The sequence below is a fragment of the Pipistrellus hanaki genome, assembly GCF_964339955.1.
Source record: "Pipistrellus hanaki genome assembly, chromosome: 13".
Taxonomy (NCBI): domain Eukaryota; kingdom Metazoa; phylum Chordata; class Mammalia; order Chiroptera; family Vespertilionidae; genus Pipistrellus; species Pipistrellus hanaki.
Window position 1 is genome coordinate 45,544,622 of NC_140515.1, and position 26,405 is coordinate 45,571,026.

The window sequence follows — 26,405 nt, forward strand, 5'->3', positions numbered from 1 at the left end:
ATCCACTCTGGGGAGGGGCCTGAAGAGACCAGGAGCTCTGGTTTCAGCTGGATTTGATCCTGGGGGCCTTCAAACAGGAAATTCTCGGTAAGAGTCTTTATCCTGATGCAGAGGCCTTTCAGAGGAAGCCGAAATGACAGCTCAGGCAGGGGCCCCTGTTTCCCTGGCCTCAGACACCCGTGAGGAAGCTCCTCTGTTATCCAGGAGGACAGAGTAGGAAGCAGTCCACCCTTCTCCTACCCCTCTTTTCCTCAAATCCCCACCCCCATGTCTGCTCTTCCCCTCAGGGCCTGCCTGCCCTCCTGCTGCCCACCCGGTGCCTCTGTCCCTTCCTGGGCCACGGCAGGGCACCGGCGTGGTCAGCAGCACTGTAGCCCCACTTGCCACACAGGCCACGTGCACTTAGGCCACAGGCTACAGCACTGTCCCGGGTTGTGCCAAACTTCCTGCATTCCTGCTCCCGCTCCTGTGTGGAGATCCCACACTGGCAGCACCTCTCTCTTCTCTTCAGGAACCTCAGAGGTGTGAGGCCAGCACCCCCTTGCTCCCAGCGGAGTGGGTGTGGGTGCTGTAGAATCTCTCTTAAGGGGGGAGCCCTGAGCTCTAGCAGACAGACCAAGATGCCTTCCCTAACCCAGCCTTCCCAGTAACAAAGCCCACATCCGCTCTCTTTCCACCTGACCTTGCTGTTGACCTCTTGGTTTGTGTAGGATGCGGAAGGGGGAGGAAAGTTTGTGGTGTCATGAACCTGCGAGTCCAACACTGGTACAACACTGGTACCAACAAGTTTCGGGCACCCAGATGGATTTAATTTCACTTTTTTAAAACTTACAAATCATGCCTAATTAATACTGTCATATTAACTTTATAAAGACAATAATAAGCATAATAAGCCCTAGCCAGTTTGGCTCAGTGGATAGAGCATTGGCTTGTGGACTGAGGGTCCAGGTTTGATTTTGGTCAAGGGCACATATCTTGGTTTCAGCCTCCTCCCCGGCCTGGACCCTGGTCCAGGCTCATGCAGGAGGCAATCAATCGATGTGTTTCTCTCACATTGATATTTCTCTCTGTCTTTCCCTCTCTCTTCTACTCTCTCTAAAAATCAATGAAAAAAATATCCTCGGGTGAGGATTTAAAAAATAACAATAATAAATTAAAAATAAAGAGAATAATCAATGTAATATTAAACAGTGCCCAATAGCAAAACATAATAATATGCTATAAATACCTGCTTGGAGAGAGAAAGTGTTTTCCTGTATTTCCCGAGGGCTCAGATCTTCTGACAAATGGAGCTGCTGGATTCGGCCTGCCGCGTTCGCACTGGACAGGCTCCCGATGGAAGAGCGGTCAGAGACAAAATTCCTGTCTCTGGAAGGGAAAAGTTAGTGCACAGGTCAGCTTACCAACTCTCCTTCCTCGTTAGTGCTTTCTGAGTCCTGCTGAAGAAATCTCTGTACAGAGTGAGAGCGAGCGAGGAGGAGGAGGATGAAGAAGGAAGGAAGGAGGAGGAGGAGGAAGGAGAAGAGAGAAGGAGGACTGCTCTTCTAAGTCATATTCTCATTGTACCCCCATTGGTCTGGCTAAAGGAGGAGCTTGCCCATCCTTTTCCTGTTTCCAGTTTCTAGTGAATTTAGCAGTTTTGTGTAGCTTATTCCATCTTTGTCTTCTTTCCTAGCTCGCTACCTCTCTCCTCCCCTTTCTATTATCCTCCCCTCTCGTCTTTAATTTCATTTCCTAAACTTCCTGTGCTGTTTAACTTCTTTGACAAAATAAAACATTTGTTCTTTTGTTTGTGTGATGTAACATCTTCCATAATAGAGTCTTGGTGTGTTTTATCTGCTTTGATCCCTTTTGTTCTATGTGCACCATATATTTCCATTTGTTTGTTTTTGACAGCAACTCTGCCCGGATTTCTGTGCCTGAAGATAATGTGGATGGAGTCCCCCTCATCATCTGGGCCCAGTGGTGACCTCAGGTGAATGGGTATGAACCGGCGCCCTGGAAACTGCCCTGGCAACACCACCTGTTCATACTCACGCCGGCAGAAAACCTGGCAGCCTCCACCCCTCGAACCGGCTCGAGGCAGCTCAGGGGCAGGCACGGGCTCTGAAAGGATATTGTTTATCCAGGTGAGGTAATAAATTCTCCCAGAGCGCTGAGACATATTTCACATAGAAAAAGTGTTGACATCTCTCATCTTCCCAGGAGAGTATTCTAACATTGCGCCACAGAAATGCCTCGTTAGACGTGAAAGAACTCTTTTCTCTCTTATGACTTGAGCCAACGAGGAAAAATGGTTCCTTGAGTTAAACTCAGTGCTATGTGGTAAGAGGATAGGTTTTTGTCTCTGAAATATTGCCTAACTATGATAGACCAGGAGGGAGCGAGCCGAGTGCGTTTCCAATCTGCAGTGCATGACTAGGGCAACGTGGGCCAGAGCCCGCCCTCACTCACCCTCGTAGAATGTGAAGGAGCTGCTTGATGCCTCCCCAAATGCGGATTTCCACGCTGGTCTCGGGGTCCTCGCAAACCTGCACCAGGATCCAGACCACGCTCCAGAGCAGCTTCAGGTGGTCCGAGTGGAGCAGGCTGAGGAGGATGGGGATCCCCTCGTAGAGCTTCACCTGCTCCTTCACCTGGGGCTCGGCACAGAGCAGGCGCAGCAGCTCCGCGGTCAGCCTGGGGGGCAGGCAGCGAGGATGAGAGTCAGCGCAGTAGAGGGCCATTGACTACATCTAGACCAGAGCTGTCATCACTGCGTGAAGGATCCGTCTAATGTTTTCTAAATCGCAGGTCAACATGCATTTCCTGTGAAGGGCTGGGCCCCAGCCAAATGTTTTCAGCTTTGCTGGCATATAGGCTGTCACAATGATCCAGTCATGCCAAAATGAGCAAAAGCAGTCATAGACAAGCCATATAAATAAATGGGGCATGGCGGTGTCTCAATAAATCTTTATTTACAAAAACAGGCAGGGGGCCAAATTTAGCTTTCAGGTCCCGGTTTGCTGACTGCTATTCTAAGTCATATTCTCATTGTACCCCCATTGGTCTGGCTAAAAAACTTCTAGCTAGCAAATAGATGTCAGATACATAAATGGGACCTGCAGTGTGCTCAAGACACAAGATATATAAAAGCTTTATCTTAGTCTTCAGCAACTTACTATGCGGTACTCACCCCACTGTGTCTAAACTCAAAGGCATTATCCTCCTCCCCTAAATCGGCTCTTCCTCTTTTGTCCCTGATCTTGATTCATGACACCATAGAAGAGTGGAAATCATCTCAACCTGCCACTGCCCATCAAGAACCTTCAGTGCCCCTGTTTCCTGGGCAACTGCTGGGATCAAGTCTCTTGTAAGTCCTGCAGCTAGCTAGCCCCATGGCTCCTCCCATCCCTGTAATATTTGACTATGCTCCAGGGATAAGCCCCTCTTTCATCTACATCTCCAATACTCTCATTCCCTTCAAAATCCCTTTCCCCTGAGCCAATTTTCCATAGCTCCTCACTTTCATGCTGTGACATTCAGAACATATGTTCTTTGATAAACCGTATTATTTACCTTTCAGACTTTCTACACAACACATTCCTTCCTTACTCTATGTGGATCTCGTGCAGCTGTATTCCCCACCCCACAGCCCCCACACACTGCCTTCAGAGTGATCTTCCTCCCCCCTAAATAAACCTGATCCTGCTTAACATCTTTCTGTGAGCCCTCCTGCTATTCATGATAAAAACAAAACAAAACAAAACAAAAAAAAAACTACACTTCTTCTTTAGCACAAAGAGTCCATCATGACCTAATGGTGTTTTATTGCTTTGGCCATAAAATATGGACATTAATGGGGTTACTGTGCAGCTCAAATGAGTCAACACACAGAAGGACTTAGAGCAGGGCCTGACCAAAATTAGCTGTATTTTTTAATGTGTCATTAATACTGTCTAGTCTAGGTTTCTGGCACTTTCCCTCCTGCATTCTTGGCTCCAGCTGTGCCCAACCATGCAAGATCCTCTGACACATACCGTTTCAAGTGGAAGCATATTCTGTTTCCACTCGCTCTCTCCCTCGGCCTCGATCACTCCTCCTGCCCTTGGGAAACCTGCATGCCCCCTCAGAGGTTCTGCTCTGTGCTCCAGCGTATCCAGTGCACCAGGGACCGCACCACGGACACACCAGGGACCTCACCACGGACAGTGCTGTGGCAAAACCGCTGATGTGCGTGCCTGTCCTCTCCTACTCTATTCACTCGTATCTTATTCATCTGTGGTTAGCCAGCACTTGTGAGAGGCTGTTAGTTGGGTGAATGAGTTCAGGGATAGTTTGTAAAAGAACAATAAAATGGCTTTAAAGAAGAATCTAGGGGATTTACTATGAATTTAAGTGTCAGAGTTTTATTACTTGACTTTCTGTTATCTATTTCGCCTCTTTAAAAAATTATTTACTTGACTACATATCAAGTGATGTTGACTGCAACTCTATTTAAAGACAAACTAATAACTATCTGTATATAGTAATTCTTTAGAGCAATATGTAGCTCAGTTGAATGATTTAATTTTACACTAGTTTCTGTTTTGAGTTATAAAAATAGAAGGTCATGAAACAGGCCAGTACCCATTATAATTTATTTTACTGGCCTTAAGCAAAATAGATTTTAGCAATTAATCATTTCTTCAACACACAATCTGAAATTACTAAAAATAGAGCCATGTCAGATTTTCTTTCCTTAAAGAGACAAGATGTAAATAAATGCAATAAGAAATATATTAAAGATGTGATCATAGAATTTATACAATTTGATTCTATGCCCAGATCTAGAAGTAATATAAGACTAAAGAACACCACCTTGTTCTACTTACTTCACATAAACTTAAATAGAAAACAAATGCAAAGCTGACTCATGATATTCAGTTAATAATGTAAAAAATATGAGATAATAAAAAAATAATAATCATTTTCATCAAATATAAGACATTGTCTTTTTCCCTGTGAGCAATCCTACCTTTTGGAAAGTAAGTCATATTCATGTAAAATCATCAGCAGATTTTCTACAACGTTGAGTTCACTTATCTTCTCTCTACATTCTGGGCTACAAATTGAAAACTATTAGTAACTACTAAAAACACAGTTTACCATATTCACTTATTTAATATCCTAGCTCTAATATTATCTCAGGAGGAAAACAAAATGCAATATAACTCCATGGGGCAGGGTTGCATCACATCCCAACATTCAATTAACATTATAGGTCATAAATCTGTTTAATAATAGTATGATGATAACTTAATTCCTTTACTGCAAAGGGAACCATGCTGCTCACCAAAAAAGTAATGATCAGCACTATTCACAAGAGCTAAAATATGTAAATGAGCTATTTGTTCTTTGACAGATGAATGGATAAGGCAAATGTGATATATACAATTGAATATTATTCGGCCATAAAAATAAGAAACATGGATGAACACAGAAGGCATTACGCTAAGTGAAAGAAGAGAAAGACAAATACTGTATATGGAATCTAAAAACAGCATTAAAACAAAAACAAAAAAAAAAGCTGATTAAGTAGAAACAGAGAATAGAATGGTGGGTGGTTGCCAGGGTCTGGGAAGAGGAGGAAATGGGAATATATAGATTAAAGGAAAGGTATAAACTTGCAATTATAAGAAGAATGAATCCTAAGGATCTAATGTGCAGCATGGTGACTACACATACTAATATGGCATTGTATACTTGAAAGCTGCTGAGAGCAGATCTGTGTTCTTATCACACAAACAGAGATAATTACATGAGGTGATGGATGTATTAATTACGTTGATCTTAGTCATAATTCCACAATGTATATAAATCATCATGTTGTATATTTTAAATACATACAATTATATTTCAACTGTTTCCTATAAAGTTGGAGAAAAAACTCAGTGGAAAAAAAAGCAATGATCCACTTATTGGCATAAAATATACTTCCAGCTCTTTTATTTTAAGTAATCAGATCTATTAGAGGACAGGTTATTTAGGTTTCTTTAAGGGTAATAATATTTGAAAATGTTGATTATGTCAAAGTAAGTACACAGGGAAGAATGGAAAAAAAATATTAGGGAAATTCAATTGTCAATAATAATTTTGAAAGTAGAAGTAACTGAACGTTGAATGAAAGACTAGGTAAATATTTCTGGTTGGGGGGGGGAAAGGAAAGAAAAATTTAAACTGTGATTTGTCTTTCCAACAGCTTAAAATTTAAAATGATGCTTTTCTATCCAAGATCCTCTTAAATATATATGTTAATGGTTCGCCATGTTTATTTTTCTGAGTAGGTAGCCAAGTAAGTAGAGAAACTGATCTATTTGGTATCTCTGCCACCTAAATTGCTACAGTAGTAGAACTGGACAGTGTATCAAAACACACTTACCTTTCAGCCAAACTAGCCAGAGCCAGAAGGGCACCCAACAGAACACTGGTATCTCGGGCACCGAGTAAATTTACTAATGTCTGAACAAATGAAGGAAAAGAAAGTTTAACTGCATAAGTATCACACGCTTCTAGAACAGTATAATGTTTCCTTGCAAAGACCATAGAGGCTTAATCTCAAAGGGAGTTCTGTTAAACATTCATGGCATCCAGCTCTCTACAAGGGCCAGGCGTTGATCCTTGACTGGAACTCTTGACTCTGGCACTTTGTAGCCATTCCTTGCCCAAGACAGGAAGGAAAAGGGGGTAAAGCCACATGGCCAGTCCGGTTCTCACACTTCCCTCTATTTCCATGTGCCCAAGAAGTCTGCTCTGCTTCTTCCGACCCTTCTCCCCAGGGAGAAGTGGGGAGAATAATGACATAAACACTGGTCATGATAACTAAGTACAGAGAATACCGGTCGTGGGGAACACATTCCAAGTCAGGCATTGTGGAACCATTTTCACTAAAATGTTGAAAACTGTCATCCCCCCACCCCCAACTAAGCAAGATATGTCAACACTACAAAGCACTCCATTTGCCTCTCAGATGTCTAATTCATGTTGAAAGAGCATGAATCAACGCTTCCAGACATCATCTTGAGGAGCATGACTTGGCTAGAAGTCTTCTGATCTTATCAGTTTGCTCTGCTGAGTTCCCATTAATACAAGTTCATTGCTCTTCTGTCTACATTTTTAAAACTCGAGAGTCCCCCAGAAGTACCCACTCAGACAGAGTCCAGGCCACAGCTGCATCAACTGCTGGACAACTTTGGATTTTCCATCAGTAGGCTTTTCTCCTTTATATAACCAAAAATTTATGATTTCATGCATTTTTATAAAGCTATCATTATCTTTGTTTCTCTGATCCTTTCCTCTTTTTTTCATCTCACTTTTTCTTTCCTCTCTCTGTCTTCTAACTTAAATGTTTTCCAAATGTCAGTCACTGAGATCCTTATTATAATTTTTGTCACATCCACTTAAAACCTCAATGCTACTCACAAATGTTTAGCAACTTCTAAGCAATAATATCAGTGAAATATGACTATTTAAATGAGAAATGTTGACCTTATATCACCTAGAATCATTCATTGTACCAGGAGTGGGCAATGCGTGGCCAGCAGGCTATATAAGGCCCACAAACTCATTTGATCTGGCCCTGACAAGGCATTAGGGGTAAGTTAATTAAATGTTTGACCAAATTTAGCAGACTAATTTTTAAGCTGATAATTTTGTATGGCCTACAAATGAATATATAAATATCCAAATGGCAGTCCTTGGCAGAAAAATGGTTCCCCATCCCTGCTATCCAATGAGCAGCATCTGAGGCAACCTTGCTCTAACATACCCTGGGAAGTGGCTTCCTGGAATATAAGAAATCAACAGATTATTAAAATTTGGCTCTAGGCAGCTACCATGTAAAATAGTTTTGCTATAAATATAAATGTAGTCTATTTGGTTAAACCTGCATTCAACTATCTTGAAATGTACATTTGACCCATATGCTTATAATATTATACCATCTGATTCTACACTAATAAAAGAGAAAGATGCAAATTGACCGTACCTTTGTGATGCCCACCAGCCAATCAAAAGTGAGTGTGCAAATTAACCCAACAAAGATGGCAGGTTAATTTGCATACACTGGCGCTGAGAGGCCGGGGGCAGGATGCTTGCATTGTTGCCATGGCGATGACACAGGCATGCCACACAACCCCAGCAGCTCCGGGCCTCTGTGCAGCATGGGAAGGTGGAAAGGCAACTCTGGCCAGAGTGAAGGCAGTGCCGGCAGCCAGGGGAAGAAAGGCCCATTTTTGCACAAATCTTTGTGCATCAGGCCTCTAGTCTAATTATAAAATGGGACCATGTAAAAGTGGCCCACAAACCATGGCAACTTCCTATGGTTCAAGCCAACATAACATGGAAACTCACTTTTTAAAATGGAAAACAAATAAAAACTTGTTTTTTGAAAATGGAATGTTCCAAATTTTATGAAATAGGTATTATTATGAACCCAACTTTGTAGATGGAAAGTGAATAGCTTCTGACATTTTAATAGAAATTAAATGAGACAAAAAATTTTTCTACCCAAATCTGCTGTTACAGAAGTCCCTCTGACATTAAATAAAGAAAGCTTACACTCAGTGAAAATCTTAAACATGAAACTGGGCTTTTCAAGACAAAACCTGTGATCTAAAAGTCTTCCCTCTGGTGCCACATGGAATGCATTTCTATGAATACACACATTGCACTGTTTATTTGTAAGCATGCACCTAGGATCAGTTTATGTATAGTCAGGGTTTTGCAAGCAACATTTAAATTAATAAATTTAGTTGATATTAAGTGACATAAGGGGGAAAAGTTTCAGAAACCCCTATATTTGCTCCTTGGGCTGGTAGAGAATATTCAAGGGTTAGCAGAGATTTACAAGTTGAGGTTCGGTGAGCAGATCTGAGTTATAATGACATAGAACTTGACCACAGGGCTCTGAACCCCACGCAGGGTGAGCCATTGCCAAGTGGAGCTAAGTGTTGACTTCCCAGGACCACTCACCTTGTGGGCGCCGCTCATGGTGACCCATTCTCTTTGGTCTTTGACAGCAGCAAGCTTTTGAAAAATATCTATAAAGAAAGAAAATAACTCAAAGAGGGATTCAGAAGTAGGGTGGTACTCATAGCACCTCACGCCTCAAGTATTAAGGAGCCAGCAGAGAAAGGGCAATGGGAAAGGAGGTACAGCACAGAAAGAACAATGGAGGGGGAAGGAACTGGGTTATTTGTTGTTGTTTTTGAGTTCAAGAAGTACCTCTCCAGCTCAGCTTGTATTTATTGTATGACACTATTACATAATGAAATAAGGGGGTAGCAAAAAGGCAAAGCTTTCCTTCCACCTAAAGTTAAGTGAGTTTCTTAACATCGTTATAAGTTCACAGTGAAACCTGTTTTTTCCAAGACCCGCCCCATAAAGATGTCAACTGGGCAGAGAGGAGAGGGCAGCCAGCAGATGTGATGGACCCAGCAGGACTCCTCAGCTGAGGGAAGCAGTTGTTCTCAAAGAGCCTTCCTGTGCCCAGAGCTCACCACCTGCACTTCTCTCCCTGTGACTGAATCAGGGTGCTGCCCAGTAAGCAAACACGGGCGGGAAACTGTTCACAAAGAGAGGGGGGTGGGTACCCCACGGCAGGAAGGCTCTGAAGGGGGTGGAAGGTGGGGCTGGGAAGAGCCTCCAGACAGAGAAGACTGGGTGACCAGAGAACAGCTCACCACACAGACCAATGAGTTCACGTTATTGTTATCACATTAGGGCTTTTTTTCTTTTCTATGCTTTGGATGTTCCAAGGTTTGAAGATAGGCACCATGATTAACCCATCTTTATAGATGAAAATCGAATAGCCTCTCACATGTTAGTAGGAATTAGAGGAATCAAAAGATATGTTTACCAAAATCTGCTGGTTTGGAAGTCACTCCTGCATTATATAACGAAAGCTTGTGCTCAATGAAAATATTCTTAAACGTGAAATTGGGCTTTTCGAGGTAACAGTTGTGGATCTAGAAGTCTTCCTTCTGGGTCTATTTCGGCACTGACTACGACAAATGGCATGGAGTCTCACCACATAAATGTTCAAAGTATCCCTTTTCCTGCTGCACTGCAAACATTGTGCTGCTTATTCTGCACGTGCAGAGTTGGCTGTGTACCATCCCTTTGCCCCCCGGCCATGCTTACACGTCATGTTGACCAACTTGCCCACACTGTGCTGCTCCTCGCTGTAGCTGAGGTACTCAGTGGCCACGATCTCCATGTACTGCAGGAGGGACCAAACCAACAAGCAAGTCAGAGAAGACACCAAAAGCATACAAGCAGGTGACAAGATTGTGCACTTCTAAAGATGAGCTGTAGGTGGCGCAACAGATTCACCAAATAATAGTGCTTTCGGGCCCTTTCCTTCAAGTGCAAATGGGTGACTGAGTTTCTGGTTTCTAGGCCTTCTCTCGCATGCCCTGAAGTTAGGGAGGGACCATGCAAAAACTGTATAAAACTCTGAAAAGTCCCCCAATAATTTGTAGATGAATAGGTTTGTAGTGTAATTTAGCCTCCAATTATAAGATACAAATAAGATGCATAATATGTAGTACATGGAACTTTATTTCTTCAATGTGACTTTTAGTACAATTTAATTTCCAACATTTTAATGGAGGTTAAAGTGAATAAGAATGTCATTTACAATTTTATGAAAGACTATTTCATTAAATGAGGTAAATCTCCAACCAATTTTTTAAAATCTTAAAAACAAAAGCTAGATAACATTGTATTCATTTCCCAAAAATGAAAATAGCATAAATTTAACATTAAATTGCCATAAAACTTCATCTTCCTTTAATAATTCAGAGTGAGTTTTGAGGACCACAGACTTACTATGAAAACCATTTTTCTGTACATGCTTTGGGTTTTAGGAGAATGGACTGTTTTAATTCAATGCCATGCCATGCATTAGCAAATTAACAAACCCAAGCATTTGATGAGCTCAGCACATCTATTCTCCTGCTTACTTTCCCTCAGTAGTTACCAAAGCTGAAAAATAAATGAAGTTAAAATCATTCCTCACATTTTCATTTACTGGTTAAAATTTTAGTGAACACGGTGATTTTTTTTTTTTTTAAAGTGTGAGAAGGTTGCGAACAGCTTCATCGCCAATATTCCCTCCCATCACTTGGTACGTGCAGCACTGAGGACAGGGCCTGCCAGCCAAGATCTATTTCTTTTCATTACTAACTAAAGACATGTGACCTTTTATAGCACTTTCTCGTTTCAACAGGCTAGGTAAAGTGAGCCCAATTAGCCAGAACAAAATGTCATGGGTCCCGCCCTGCCCTGTGAGTGTCCTGCCTCACACTCTCACTTATTAACCCTGCCTCTTCCTCCCCTGAGCAGGCCGCTTATGGTTTCAAAAAGCCATCTTCTGTCACATGTAATCCTTGCCCAGAGTCCTGGAGCAACATGGAAAGGCCAGACCAGCAACCGCAAAAGGAATCTTACCTGAGCTAGGCTTTCAATGCCACCCAAGCTGTAGAGTATTTCCTAATAAAACAGAAACAACAGAGCATACATAAAAGATGGGGGGAAAGGTGTGTTTTGCATGCAATTTCTTATAAATATTAATTCATGAGATTTAGAATTATTTCATGAAGGTCCATATTCTAACATCAATGTGGAAAACTTGAATGCTTGTCATACTACATTTAAGGTAAACTGTTAATCAAAATGAAGGTTGGGTTGAGAATCAGAAAATATAAATATGCTCATAACCTCAGGCGACTCCTCACTTTTTCACTTTCTCCCATGTCATCAGAAACTGGTAGAGCTCAAAGGAACTGTTAGATATCGCTCCCTTTAATCCTCTCATGTTGCAGACAGGCAAACTAAGACCCAGAAAGGTTAGCCACTTGCCTAAGTGACAAGCCAAATGCCCAGACCCTTCCTCTGGGCTTCAGCCTGGTGTGGTCCGCAGACCAGCTGCATCAACCTGGCCTGGGGGCTGAGTGGAAATGCAGAATCTCCTGCTGACTCACACTCTGAGTTCCAATAAGAACGGACTAGACTACAGGCTTCCCTTAAAATGATTAGTCTAATGGTCTTCTTAAACCCATGCTCTGAACCAGTGTGAGGGTCATCTTTGCCAAATGTCTCCTGACACAGGTCTAAAAATCCAGTTCCCAGTCAGAAGGCATCTCATCACAATCCCAAAGCTTCCTCAAAGTGCCAAAGAGGAAGAAAGGGGGTTGGGAGGCTGGAGACCAGCTCGGAGCTATGAATAGGAAGTGTTCTCGGACTGTTCACACTGACATTTGTTTTCAGGCCAACGTAGTTCAGGTGGCCCTAACCTGTTTAATTAAAGCTGTGTTGACGTCTCACTTCTTACTTAACATGCACACAAGGAAGTTATTTGAAATATAAACATCAGCCATCGGTCCAGTTCTGGGAAGTGCAGGGGGCTGAGTACACGAGTGTGAGAGGGAATAGTGAAGTCCCGCCAGGAAGCCGACCTACCGAGGGAGCAGGTGGGGCAGGTGGGGGCAGGTGCAGGCTCTCAAGGCCTCTGGGGTCAAGGTTTCCTTCTTCTGTGCAAAGTGAATTTGGAAAGACTAAACATATCCGTGTTTAAATTAAGAGTGAAAGGACCTTTATAACTCAATTAAAAATAGTTCTGTGACTACCTATTAATTTGAATTCTCTTCACTGCTACTCACGCCAGAAAAGCTATAATTAAAGAACACAGGAATGTTGTATACATTATCCCTAGCGATGTTGGGATATTTTATACATATAAAAATAGAAGTAACATTTAAAAACTATTAATATTTATTCTACAATTTTTTTTCATTCCTGTTATGTAAAAGCCCTGGGTTAGGCTCTAAAGAGGACACAAATATGTATTATAGATGGCAGAGGCCTACTTCCTGAATTTCTGACATAAGGTAGATTCACAGAGAACTGGAATTTAAGGCAGAATTTGGTCAATGTTATAAGGAAGTTATTCATGAAGTCCTAGGGACACGTGATATCCTGCTGAGAGGACTAAGGGAAATTTCATAAGAGTGATGGGGTTCTGATGGGCTGAGAAAGATGGAAAGATTTGTTGGGGGGGGGGGGGGGAATGGAGGACAAGGGAAGATAAAGGAGATTCCAAGAAAAAGAACAGTGAGTTCCAAGGTGCAAAGAAGTTGTCAGAAAGAACATCAAGATGTTCCATAACTCTGCAAAGCACCTCCGTAACTCCAGGAAGAACACTCTTGGGACTAATGTTAGAAAAGCAGGATGGGATCACACTGAGGGAGGCCTGAGACATGAGCCTGGATTAAGGCTTCATCATGCAGACCAGGAAACCCAATGAAATGTGTGAACAAGGGACTGATCAGAATCAGCTATAAGGACTTCCCCTCTAGTCTTAGAATAAACTGGAGAGGCAAAGAGTCAACTGGAGGCCCAGTTGGTTTGCCATGGCAGTGGGAAGACAGATGGAGAGGCCAAGATAGTCTTTGAAGTGATATGAAGAGGAAGACACATTGGAAGAAAGGGAAGAAAGTACAAGGCGTCACCATATTAGAGCGTGGGTGACAGGGGGACAAGGCCTTGATTAACAAACACCAAGAGGGAGAAGATTAGACTAGGTTAGAGGAGAGACTTGATTGGATATGTTGAGTTGCTGATAGAATATATAGGTGAAAAAGAAGTACAACGGGCCATGAAAAATGAGATAAGGGCAAAAGGTTCAAATCTCAAAGTCGCTGACATAAAGTGGATTTAAATTTTAATGAGAAGATACCAAGGAAATGAGAAGACACCAAGGAAAAGAATAATGTTCAAATGATTTGTCATGGTCAAGTTCACTATAAACATTTTGTTTTTGTTGTTGTTGTTGTTTGTTTTTTAAGTTCATCTTTAAATGTTTACCTTGATGAGAAATATATCAATCCAAAAATTAATGTTAACTCTATGGGACTATGTCAGTGTTTCTAAATATATATCATGTGGATGATTATTCTATTCTGTGCAGTGGGTGGCATTAGAAATTCTACAAAAAAAAAATGTTTTGTAATCAAATTAAAATTAGCTTGGGAAATGCTAGGAGCTAGGTTACACAGAGTTTAACAAAGTGCTTCATCATAGGACTCCTCAGAGCTTTTACTATGCTGCTCCAATGGGAGACCTGGAGTGCAGCCTTTCCTAAACATATCTGTCGGCGCACAATTCTGTTCACAGAATACTTAACCACTGGGAAACATAGTTTGAGAAGTACTGTTATGAAGTATAAGAAGGGCAAAGCGACCCTGGCCAGGTGGCTCAGCTGATTAGAGCACTGTCCCATGCACCAAAGGGTCACAGGTTCAATTCCCTGTCAGGACACATACCCAGTTTGTGGGGTTCAATCCCAGGTCAAGTGCATGTGGGAGGCAACCAATCCATGTTTCTCTCACATCGAGGTTTCTCTTTCTCTCAACATATCCTTGGGTAAGGATTTAAAAAAATAATTTTTAAAAGTTTTTTGTTTTTTTTTAATAAAAGGGCAAAGAGAATTTTGTTGCTATGTACTCAAGACTTCAACCCTTCATTTATGAAATAAACATTCTGCCCCCTCCCATTCTCCTATGGAGACTGGAGCAAGTCCAGGTGATTGCTCACAGACCCATGGTCTTCCTTGTATTTCCTTTGGTTACACCAATGGGATTGTTCCAACCTGAAAGCATCAACTAGAGAAAAGCAAGACCACAAGGTATGCCATACCTGGGCTTGACAGCTCTGGTTACTGATCTGAAAAGCAAACATGACTGCCTGCTTAGAGTACAGGGCCACCTCCTGCTTGCCCTGTTGGGCCTCAGTGTTTTCTCCCTGGTCACAGGACAGGTCTGTACTTCTGAGCCTAATGACCTGGAGAAAGTCTGTTAGTCAATCAGACCTCAGTTTGATGTGTAAAATGTGAGCAAATGTCCTTGTTCTGCCTATCCCCTGAGTTTTCCTTTTATTAAAAAAAAAGGGGGGGGGGGAGATACAATAATATAATACAGATAAAAAGCATGCCTAAAAAAATGGAACACACTGCACGCCAATGTGGGTGTTGTTAGTCCACCACTATGTCTACCACAGCCGAAAATGTCATTGCCATTAGACATGCTCATCCTGAACCTACTCAGCAACTAAAGCAATGCTGAACACACTGCAGGGAGCCCTCGATCCTGAATCACTAACTGTGCAAACTTATCAGTGTTTCCCCGCTACTGATTCCTCCATCACGATTTTAAGACCCCCTCTAGGCACTGGCCTTCACTTATCTCCCCAGGAGCAAGAGTAACCACTCTTCTAAAAGGCTTGAGGGAGAATTGAAGAGGTCCATTTGAAAGTTATTGCACATAATGTGCTACAACAGTGCTTCTCAAACTCCTTGGTCTCTGTACCCCTTAACACCCTTACAAATTCTTCAGAATCCCAAAGACTTTGCTTATATGGGTTATGTCTATCTACATTTACCATATTAGGAATCGCCAGTGAGAAACTCCTAAAAATCAAGAGCGCACAGCACATGTTCCATCAGCCGTCATAGCCATGACAACATCACGCAACCTGCAGCCTCTGGGACACCACACTGCACACTTGTACGGAGTGAGAGCAAAGGGGCAGATAACACCTGCACGCTATCTTGAAGACAGTTTTCATCCTGTGAACCCCTGAAGGGGATTCAGAGACCTGTAAGCAATTTCTGGATCACACCTGGAGAACCATTATGCTACTGTGTCACTGGGATGTCATTCCCCATCATATCCCGGGAAATGCAGGGCTTAAGTAAAGGAGAAAGTTTGAGAATGCAGATATGTGGCTGGGAACAAAGAACAGCAACAACAAAAATGATAGTTGAAGCCAAGAGCTAGGAAGATGGGGAGGAAGATGATAAAGTAAAGAACTTTGGGCCCTTTTGGTGTGGCTCCGTGGTTGAACGTCAACCTTTGAACCAGGAGGTCACGGTTCAATTTCTGGTCAGGGTACATGCCTGGGTGGTGGGTTCAATCCCCAGTGTGAAGCTTGTAGGCGGCAGCCAATCAAAGATTCTCTCTCTTCGTTGATGTTTCTCTCTCTCTCCCCCTCCCTTCCTCTTTGAAATCAATAAAAATATATTATTTAAAAAAAAAAAAAAAAAAGACAGCCGAAGCCTGTTTGGTTCAGTGGACAGAGTGTCAGCCTGTGGACTGAGGGGTCCAGGTTCGATTCCGGTCAGGGGCATGTACCTTGGTTGCAGGCACATCCCCAGTAGGAGGTGTGCAGGAGGCAGCTGATCAATGTTTCTCATTGATGTTTCTGGCTCTCTATCTCTCTCGCTTCTTCTCTGTAAAAATCAATAAAATGTATTTTTATTTTATTTTAAAAGAAAGAAAGAAAAGGACCTTGGGAAAGTTAACATTTAGAAAAGTGGGATTTAAAAAAGGGAGCAAATAAGTAAAACAGAAGAAGAACACAAAGGGCTGAGGAAGAGCTGGAGGTTCTCGGGGTCGGTGAGGCAGAGAGTGCGGGACAGGCGTGCAGTGCTGCAGAGGGCTGGGGAGGGCGAGGCTGAGACAGGCCCCTCTGCTGGACTGCCTTCTCACTGTTGCTTCTAATGTAATTGTAGTTTGGAGCTTTTAAGGTTTTCCCTTTATCCTTGATAAGTAATGTGCTGGGGTTTCACTATATGAATCCAGCTGGAAATTGATCTTATGCTGCTCAGAGCTCCAAGGATACCTGAAACCTTGCATGTCTGCCTTTAATTAAGGAAAACTCTAAGCAATGGTGGCTTCCCTTTCATCCAGTGTTTTCTTGCTGGAATCTCCATGAGGCATAGCTTGAAGCCTCTGTACACTGGCAGGAAAGACTCGCTCTGCAAGCCACCAGCTTGCAGCCTCTGGGTGAAGGAATGACAGAAGCCTGCCACACTCTGGGCTATTAAATGGCTTCCAAAGAGAGCCCTGTGCACAGAATTCACTGTCCAGATAGAAAGGAAGTGGGCTCATATCCTGACCTTTCAAAAAATGCAGTGATGATGGTAAGATGGAAGATTGGAAGGGATAAAGTATCAAAAAGGGGGTATTTATGATAAAGGCCAACAGAAGGGGAGCCACTGACAAGAGAACAGATGGGAGGGTAAGCCTTGGCAAGGACGGTGGATGTTTCCTTTGAAACAAGGAGAGAAGCAAAGTTGCGCGATAATCCAAATATTTCAAGCAACAAAGAGAAGGAAATGGGAGCACTCCCACTGGGACGTCTGCAGATTTCCCCGTGAAACAGATGTACGGTGATGAGAATGACAGGGGCAGCAGGTGGTTTGGGTGTGAGGAGAAAGATGGTTTGGAACAGCCGCTGAGGATGCTGGACACCACCAGCGAGGACAGGAATGCCGAGCCGCGGCGAAGGCTCGCCGGGACTCTGCGGCATCAGTGGTCGTAAACCCCAGCCTAGCTCTGTGACTTTGGCCAACAATTTTTGGCAACTTTAGATACTGAGTAACTGCCTGAGCACATGCTCTTCTTTGCGAGAAGGCTGCCAGAAAGAGCGATTCGGAGAGCATCCCCTTCTATGGAGAGCCGAAACCAGAGAGAGATAATAGTTTAATGTGGGTGTTGGTAACGAAATCCCCATAAACAAAGAGGTTGCTGAATTCTTTCCTTCGGAGAGCAGTACAATCAACCCTGACTGATTCCATCAGGAACTTGGCCGAGAAAGGAGATCAGCCGAGCATGACACAACTGTCACCAGTGTTCTGAACAAACAGGACATCGCTAGGGCAAATATTTTCTTAATTTCTATAAGCCAACGCACTAGCTCTCCACCTGCCTCCACTTTCCTTCAAATTATATATGCACTGTTCTCACCCCAATGGGGACATGCTGGAGAGAAAAGAAGGGTGTGACTACTTATTAAGTAGGAAGAGTGAGCACACACTGGGACTGACTGGGGCAAAGTGGAACATATGGTCCACCCTTATTATATGTGACCCATGCTGCACCGCTCATGGCAGCTCAGAAATGTGTGGAACATACAGTTCTGTGTGGTTGGTCATGAGGGAAATGAAAACTCCTAGAAAACTGTAAGTTATCAGGACAGAAAGCCATCAGAGGTGCCCTTAAGTCTCTTAGTCAAATGATTGTGGTTGGCTAAACTATAACAGCACAAAGCCAGCCTAAAATACAGGAGGAGGAAGGGAATGGTTCTTCTAAAGGGAAAATGTGGAGCCACCATGACTCTAGAGCCCCCCAAAGCGCCCCTACTGGTCACAGCTGACTTTGACCTTGAACATGCTTGAAGGTGTGGCCAAGTGCATACCTCTCTGACTGCCTGTGGTTTTCAATGTCAGCCAATCATGACAACATAGACCAACAAGTAATCCACTTAATCCCATAAGTAATATAGTAGAAATGTAGAGATTTTCCTTTTGGTCCTCATTAAATCACTTTTCTCCTATCTTTTAAATAGCAGCTGAGATACTTTCCAAATTTGAAAGCTATTGAGTTGCAAGAGAATGAAAAAGTTTAACATGGTCTGCTTTGAAGAAAAACCCACCAGTGTTATATTTCATCTTCATCACCAGTACAAAATATCTTTATTTTTTTTTCCAACCAACCTGGTAACATGGATCCCTCATGAGTAGTCTCAGACAGATTAACACTCTCAGAAAGTGAATAGATGGGGCTCGATTAACCCACTCTCTGAAAGAAGAAAACAAGAGAGAACATGTTTGTTCATGTCTAAAAGATGAACATGCCAGCTCATGAACAATGCACGAGTATGAAGGAGAATGAGGAACATACAAAGGAACAGCATTAGTTTATGTCAAACTTAATCTGCAATGGGAATGGCTATTTTTGGACTTACACATTTGTCCCATTTTAATGCAAAACACATAAAAGCCATCATTAACACTTTGGCGTAGAGGCCCCCTCACCCCACAGTCATGTGGTTTACAGTTCCATTGCTGACTCCGGGCATACCCGACCAAAACAAATAGCTAGAAGGTCCAATAATTAGATTTACCTTAATATGAACGTTTGCCCTAATGACTAAAAAGTAATACACATACATTAAAAGGAAAATATTTGTAATTTATACTTTTTTTAAATATATTTTTATTGATTTCGGAGAGAGGAAGGATAGAAACATCAGTTATGAGAGAGAATCATTGATCAGCTGCCTCCTGCATGCCCTCTACTGGGGATTGAGCCCGCAACTGAGGTATGTGCCCTGGCCAGGAATTGACCTGTGACCTCCAGGTTCATGTGTTGATGCTCAACCACTGAGCCACATCAGCCGGACTGTATTTTATTACATAAATAACCACATTTACGTATCAATGGGATGAGTGCATCCTCAGACACCAAGCAGCTTCTGGAGTCTTGAAATAAACAGCAACCGCCCGGTCCCCTGGCTCTTCCACCTGCTATTTATCACAGCGACCACGGAAAACCCAGCTTCAGTAAGCTATGCCATCATCTCTAGGAAGCAGCAGGAGCTTCATGTGGAAACTTAATGTAGAAATCATAAGCTACCTTGAGAAGCTTGCCCTGTGTCTGATGGATGCTGAGTATCATTTTAAATAGCCATGACACCCCAAGCAGTTTGAGGCCCTGAGCCTTGGGTGTTTCCTGTGACAGCCTTCTGTGACTTTCCCACTGGAACCTCCCAGGGGATTAGGAAGATGTTCTCTAAGGTGACACGAGGCCAGAACACGCAGATACCACCACACGGCACCTGTGGGGCCCCTGAGAGCGGAGGATGGAAGCTGGGTGCTTGCAGTGCCGGGAACTTGCTGTGTGCACTGCCTGAATCCCAGTGCACAGAGGACCCGCCAGGGGACACCGGTCTCACACTGCCCTCCAACCTGGTCTGACATGGCACATGGTGCAAAAGTGAACAGACACCTAAAATAAAAAGTGTCTGCTGTCCCATGCTTAGCCAAGAAAAACTAAGGAAGTTACAGGGAGAGATTCCAGATGAGACACCACAGAATTTCTCCCTCCTCCTACCTCCTCCCCAACTGGGCTGGCTGTGCGTGGGGCAAGGTTACATTAAAGATCCGTCAAGTGAAGCATTTTTGAGGCGTGACCCCAAGCCAACCCTCGCCTGGCTTGTCCCATATTTATTACTCCTTCGTGCAGAATCAGCTTCGACTTCTCTATGACCCTGAAATTCACCTCTGCCCCCACACCTGCACCTCTCAACCTGAGTACAAAACCCCACTCTCCTCCAAGACAAGACGGATATCTGGGGTCACTGCCCCTGGAGGCATCTTCTCCCACCCTATGCCACCCACACTCCACTCCAAGCCACTCACCATTCCTCTCACCTACCAAGACTTGGCTTCTGGGAAGGAGGATGGTAAGCCTGCTTTCCCGTGGCCTTGTATTCCCAGTGATGACTGACGGCTCTGTACAGACACAGCCCCCAGCAGAGGCCTGGCCCGCTGGGGAGAGGTTGGGCATGGAGTCCCAGGAGCACTGCTGGCTGAGAGCTATTCCTCCTGCCATCACAGAGGCTTCCGGCTGGAGCTGCCCACCACAGCAACAGTCAACCCTCCGACCCTTTTCCAGCCCAGGCATGTGATAGTGACACCTTTCCTACGGAGGCAACCCAGCCCAGGGCTACCAGCCAGGCAGAGCCACCTCAGGCCACACTGGGAAGCTACGGCAGCTCATCTGACCACCCCACTTTGGGAGAAATAATGCCAATTTGAAATACACTTTGAATCTAAAACACAGTCACCTATGGGGACACTTGGAGGGAGGTGGTTATTCGGAGGCTCCTGTCCCACAGAGAATACCTTGATCTCACCAGCAGGGAGGCAGCACGTGACCACTCTCCCTTCCCTTAGGTGCCGGAGGCTGACTCGCGGTGCGAGTGCTCCATCCCAGAGGCCTAGCGGAAGTAACCGACAAGTGCAACAGCTGCTGGCAACCTGAGGAGAGTTAATGCTGACTGCTTTCATTACTTAAAGGAAAAGCCAGGGGCCTGTGCAGAGGTGACTCATGGAACAAATATGTGTACACTTGGTGTTTTTCCTAACTATATGCAATCTTCCGGAGAAAAGTTCATGGCCTTTCCAGCATTTTTTCATGTCAAAATAAGTAGGAAAAGTTTTTTTTTGCTTCCTCCCCTACTAAAAAAAAAAAAAAAAAAAAAGAGAAGAAAAAAAAAATCCACCATAGTTTTCTTTTTTTTTCTTTTAACTGTTAAAAGAATGTAAATAAATGAAGAAGTCCAGAAAAAAATCTCGAAAGTCCAGAAAAGAACTTTCAACTCTCCAGAACAGAGTTGAAAGTTCTATTCCAAACAAATTGCCATTTTTTAATGTGTTTTTTTGTTTTGTTTTGTTTTGTTTTGTTTTGGGGTTTTTTTTGTGTGGATTTTTTTGCTATCGATATTTTGGGACGGAAGCCCAAAGCTATTAATATTTCTGCATGGTTCTGGCCTCCGCTGCGGTGAATGTAAATAGAATTCCTGGTGTCTGAGTCCTCTGGCTCTTCCTCTCTGAGCGCTGACCTCTCAGGGAGCAGTTGTTCCTGCCTTGGCTCCCCGCCCTTGACCCCCCACGAGAGCATGGCACGTCGCATGGAGCTCTGGTGTCCAAGGGGAGTGACGTGCTCTGTAAGACGATCTCTCTCTCTGTTTCCAAGGGTTGGGGGACTAGGAAACACTCGCTCAGTGCCAGCGGAGAGTGGCCGAGCATGACAGTGGCAGGCTGGAGAGCCAGGACCTTCACCTCCTGGCGGCAGCAACCGTGGCCTGGAGAAGCGGTGCCCGACGCCCAGGCCAGGGTCCTACCCCGGGGGATGGCCGGAGAGAAAGCGGCTCTGACTATGGGAGCAGGAATGTTCAGCACAGGCCAGGGGATCCTCTGAGGCAACTCTGGAAAACCTGTCCATCTGCAAAGATAGTATTTCCCCGGAGGATTAGGTCCCAATATAGCAGCCGCACACCACGGATTCCGAGCAGGCAAATATTATCCCCTCTGTGACTGAACCTCTGCCACGGCTTTCACGGGACTATTAATACATGGCAGCGTGATCGGGGCCCAGGACCTTGGCCTGGGACCCGCTGCCATGTCGTTTGCAGCCTCAGATGCCGCTTTCTTCCATCACTATGAAAAGCGAAGGAAACTGGCATCACCAGAGGCCCAGTGTTTGAACAGAGAAGGGGATTTGGGGTTACACCTTCTTGCACAGTGGGGAACCCAGTATGCGAGGTGAGCGCTCCGTGGGACCACCAGCCACAGAGCTGTGGTATTGATTATTGAATAATAATAAAGCTGCAAGCACCAAGCTAAAGGAGAGCATCGGGTAGTCTGGGGTTAACTGACTAAGGGCTGTGCACATGCCAGAGGTTACAACCTAAACCACCCCCACCCTCCCCCACAATGCAATGCTTCCCTCTGACTCTCACTCAGAATAAGCAGCATTTTCATGGGGAGAGTGTTCTTTAGATTTCCCTTTTCATGTTGTCATACTGTTTGCATTAACACAAAACACAGCAACAAAACTGCCACTTTTGACTGGGGATTTTAAAGTGGAGGAATTCAAGCCTGTTTCAAAATAAATATTACCTCAAATTCATAAAACAGAGTCCTATTTTTCTTTTTTGGGGAGGGAGGAAGAGGGTAGTTTAAAAAGTAAAAGTAACATCAAAATAGAAACTGATTATAAATTAACTAGAGGCCCGGTGCACAGGTTTATGCACCGGTGGGGACCCTTGGTGTGGCCTGAGGGGAAACCGGCAGTCCAAAGCCACCTACCTATCCTTCTTGCCACTCTCGCTCATCCTGACCCTGCTGAGCCTGCTGTAGGCTTGCACCCAGTCAGGCAGTTCCAGCTGTGAGCCCTGTGTCTGGCACTGATCAGTCGGCTGAGCAGTGCTCTCGCTGTGGGAGTGCACTAGCGGGTTACTCCTGCATTGAGCATCTTCCCCCTGGTGGTCAGTGTGCATCATAGTGACCAGTCAACTGGTCATTCGGTTGCTTAGGCTTTTATATATATGGATATTCAAGGAATATTTGCTGACTTGTTCCACTCTTCGCAATGGGCCCATGTTCTTCCCTGTGTCTATCCCTAAACCTAGACCAATAGAAAGTCCATCCAGTGAATTACACTGGTCCCTAAATTCAGAGAGATAGTGAGCAGAAAGGACTGTCTTTTGATGTTTCTTCCAGTTAGTTGATGAAAGTTTCAGAGGTAGAATGCTTTCAAATATTTACTCAACACCTACTAGGAGTTGGCACTAGGAGTTGCTCCCACAGGGATGGCTACAGTTTGGGACAAAGCATGCACTTGTGTTCATTGCACTTCTTCTAAAGGGAGAAGGCCAATAACAATACACACGGACTGATAAAAATATAGATCAGGTGGTAACCAGGGAAGAACAACCAAGGTTAAGGCTGTAGGGGTTCTGGGGATGCTATTTTAGGACAGTCAGATGGAGCAGGGTTCTCGAATGAGATTAGCATCTGAATGAACTGAGGAGAGAGTCTGGGTGGGAAGAGCAGAAGAGTTAAGCATATAGTCCGTGAGCTGGAGTGTGGTGGTTTGTGCCAAGAATGGCAAGGAAGCCCTTGGGGCTGGAACAGAATGAGCCAAGACTGAGTTACAGGAGGGAAGCCCGAGAGAGCAGGAGCCACATCTGCAGGGCTTTGAAAAATACAGATAGGGACTTTGGACTTTTTATTCTGGAAGGTCACTGAAGGCTTTAAGCAGAGGACTGCTGTGATGTGACAGAGAGTGTGAGTGAATCCTTCTGGGAATGGTGTTGAGAGTAGTATACGGAGCTGCCTACTGCAGTGGGCCAAGTAAGAGATGATGGCAGCTGGGGCTAGGTTAATAGGTAGGGAACTCTAAAGCTGGGGGGAGGGCAAGTGGAGAGAACCCAATCAAAAGTCCTACTGGGCACCAATCAATGTGTGAAACAAAAGATGAATTGTCAGCAAGAGAGAGGTATAAGGCACAGTCTCTCGGGACAAAGCTGATGAGAGTAATTCAGGGATAGGTGGACTTTCATTAGTGGGATTGTTTGGGGATTGGTGGATTGATGTTAGCTGTGGGAATGTGTCTGTCGCTTATTGTCGGGCTCTCAGATGCTCCTGCACTGATGAAAAACTGTCATTTATTGCTTTGGCCAGGTTAAAACTGGTTCTGGTGGTTGCATGTGGCCAAAGAACAAGAAGTTCTTTCCTGGGAAGGTGGGAACATTTTAATGTCATGCCTGTTACACATCCAAGTGAAAAAGTTTTGCAAGAAGCAGTAGTAAATAGTAAAAAAGAGAAAAATGAATCCTGAAGTGATTGTTTTTCTGTGGTGCAGAACTGAGAACAGATTTTAAATGTACTTTGATTAATAAGAGAATCAGGTAATCTGTGAGGCAGAGGAGAAAAGAATGTTATTCAAGATTTGCGTCAGGACCTGGGGCTTGTCCCTACCATCTCAGCTACCTTATCTCTCAGTGGAGGCTGGACTGGATTTTTATTTCAGGATTCATTCCACCTCTGTAATTGGATATCATTTTTTTTGTATTTGTGTGTGTGTGTGTGTGTGTGTGTGTGTGTGTGTGTGTGTGTGTACACATTTTAAGTTTTGGATAAACTCTAAACATTTCAGGAGAAATAAAAATGTAAGAGCTAGATATTTGTTCCAATGGGAGAAAGAGGAAACATTAGCTGGAGGTTACATGAAATCCTAGGTTCTTAAGGATTATACACTTAAAATTGTGAAACTTGGAGCAAAAAATATATATATATAAAAGATCATAAAAGATATTCAGCCAATGATTCAACTCTAAAAATTCTACTCTGGATAAAGGCAGAATACAATTTTATATGTATATAATAACCTCTCATATAAATGAGGAAGAAAAAACATAGAATTTTTTTGAATGTTAGAAGGAAATATAGTAACAGTTAAAATAGCTATTTCTAAGAATTATATAAAGTGTAAATTTTAATTTTTTAATAATATTCTATAGTTTTCAAAAATTTTATGGTGATGAAAACAATTTAATGCAAAGAAGTTCCACTTTATGAAAACTCTCAGACTCCATGCTCTGCGATAAAACCAGTGTCAATGGCTTGAGTTGGGGATAAAAAAAAAACAAAACCAAGCTCTGTTCTTCAGAAACACAGTGTATAGTGAGGAGGGACTCAGGCCCAGGGCCATAGGAGGGAGAGGAGGGGAGGGAGTTCAAGGGCCAGAACAGCCAGAAAGGAGGAGATGTGGGACAGCATTCTGCAGGTGAGGATGAGCATGGGCCAAGGCTCATGAGAGTTATAACTTTCCAAAAACAGTGAGTGGTTCACTCTGACCTTGGTGGGCCCAAAGGATGCTACGGGAAGGATCAAGAGATGAGGCTAAGCTCTAGCTGGTTTTGCTAAGTGGTTAGAGCATTGGCCTGTGGACTGAAGGGCACATGCTTGGATTGCAGGCTCGATACCCAGTAGGGTATTCTCTCTCATCATTGATGTTTCTCTCTCTCTCTTTCCCTCTCCCTTCCTCTCTGAAATGAATAAAAAATATTGAGAGAGAGAGAGAGAGAGAGAGAGAGAGAGAGAGAGAGAGAGAGAGAGAGAGAGATATGGCCAAGAAGGTACTTTTCATAACATTCTACATCTGTAGCCAGATTCACAAGTTCATTTCACAAGTAGGTTATGTTAACCTTTGCATTGTCTGGCAATCAGCAAGGAAAGAACCAACAGAGAGGGAGCTCGGAGGAACAGATTCACAGAACAGATATTTGAGTAGAGGTCGATTTTATAAGTGATCAGTTTACTGGGAAATGTGTCCATTTTGTGACAACTTGTACTTCTCTTCAGAACCTCAGAACCTTATCTTGGCTACCAAGCACTCTTTGTGCTTTCTTTGCAATTTCCTCCAGATAAGATAAGAGGAGGTAGGTTTGTTTAGTGGCAGCAGAGTCTACAAACGATTGTTATGGCAGGAATAAAAGGTGGGAGATCAAAATTTGCTCCCATGCTCTGCCCACATAGGGATTTATAACCATGTGTAGCCAGCAGTAACCTTAGATTCAGAGGCCACACTTTCACTTACCCTTGGAGATCTACCATGAGGTGTTTACAGTGTTACCTTATCTGACTCTGGATTAACAAGTCCTGTTGCATTTCAGAGGCTGCCCTACAATGTCATTTCTGAGAACAAGGGAGTATCACGGGTCAATCTTAGGAAAATAACCCAGAAGTGAGGTATCCAGAAGTGGGGGGTAAGGGTTGACTGAAGTTGCGGAGGATGGAATAGAGGAGGAACAACATCAATCGGGCATAAATAAGGGGAGGAGTTGGAGGAGCTCACACTCCACGGATGAGATTAAGTTCCCAATCAGCCATATTCTCAGGATAAAAGTGAATGGCATAACATCCTGAATGTGCCAATCATGTCTCCAACCAGAAATGGACCAAAGTCCAG

The 26,405-nt window shown here is 43.6% G+C and overlaps 1 protein-coding gene across 3 annotated transcripts in view; it reads right to left on the bottom strand.

Moving 5' to 3' along the window:
* Positions 1-26,405, bottom strand: part of NEK10 (NIMA related kinase 10) — a 133,211-nt gene that overhangs the window by 82,209 nt on the left and 24,597 nt on the right. For 2 of the 3 annotated variants that reach the window (XM_084902987.1, XM_084902986.1), the window contains exons 6-13: positions 18,578-18,662; positions 11,473-11,514; positions 10,162-10,240; positions 8,992-9,059; positions 6,401-6,480; positions 4,997-5,083; positions 2,455-2,679; positions 1,229-1,368 (exon numbers count right to left, since the gene is read on the bottom strand). In XM_084902987.1, the coding sequence (XP_084759113.1) occupies positions 1,229-1,368; positions 2,455-2,679; positions 4,997-5,083; positions 6,401-6,480; positions 8,992-9,059; positions 10,162-10,240; positions 11,473-11,514; positions 18,578-18,662 (806 nt within the window). Of the gene's footprint in view, positions 1-1,228; positions 1,369-2,454; positions 2,680-4,996; positions 5,084-6,400; positions 6,481-8,991; positions 9,060-10,161; positions 10,241-11,472; positions 11,515-18,577; positions 18,663-19,701; positions 19,724-26,405 lie in introns of those variants that run through there. The other variant, XM_084902988.1, reaches the window with a different exon arrangement.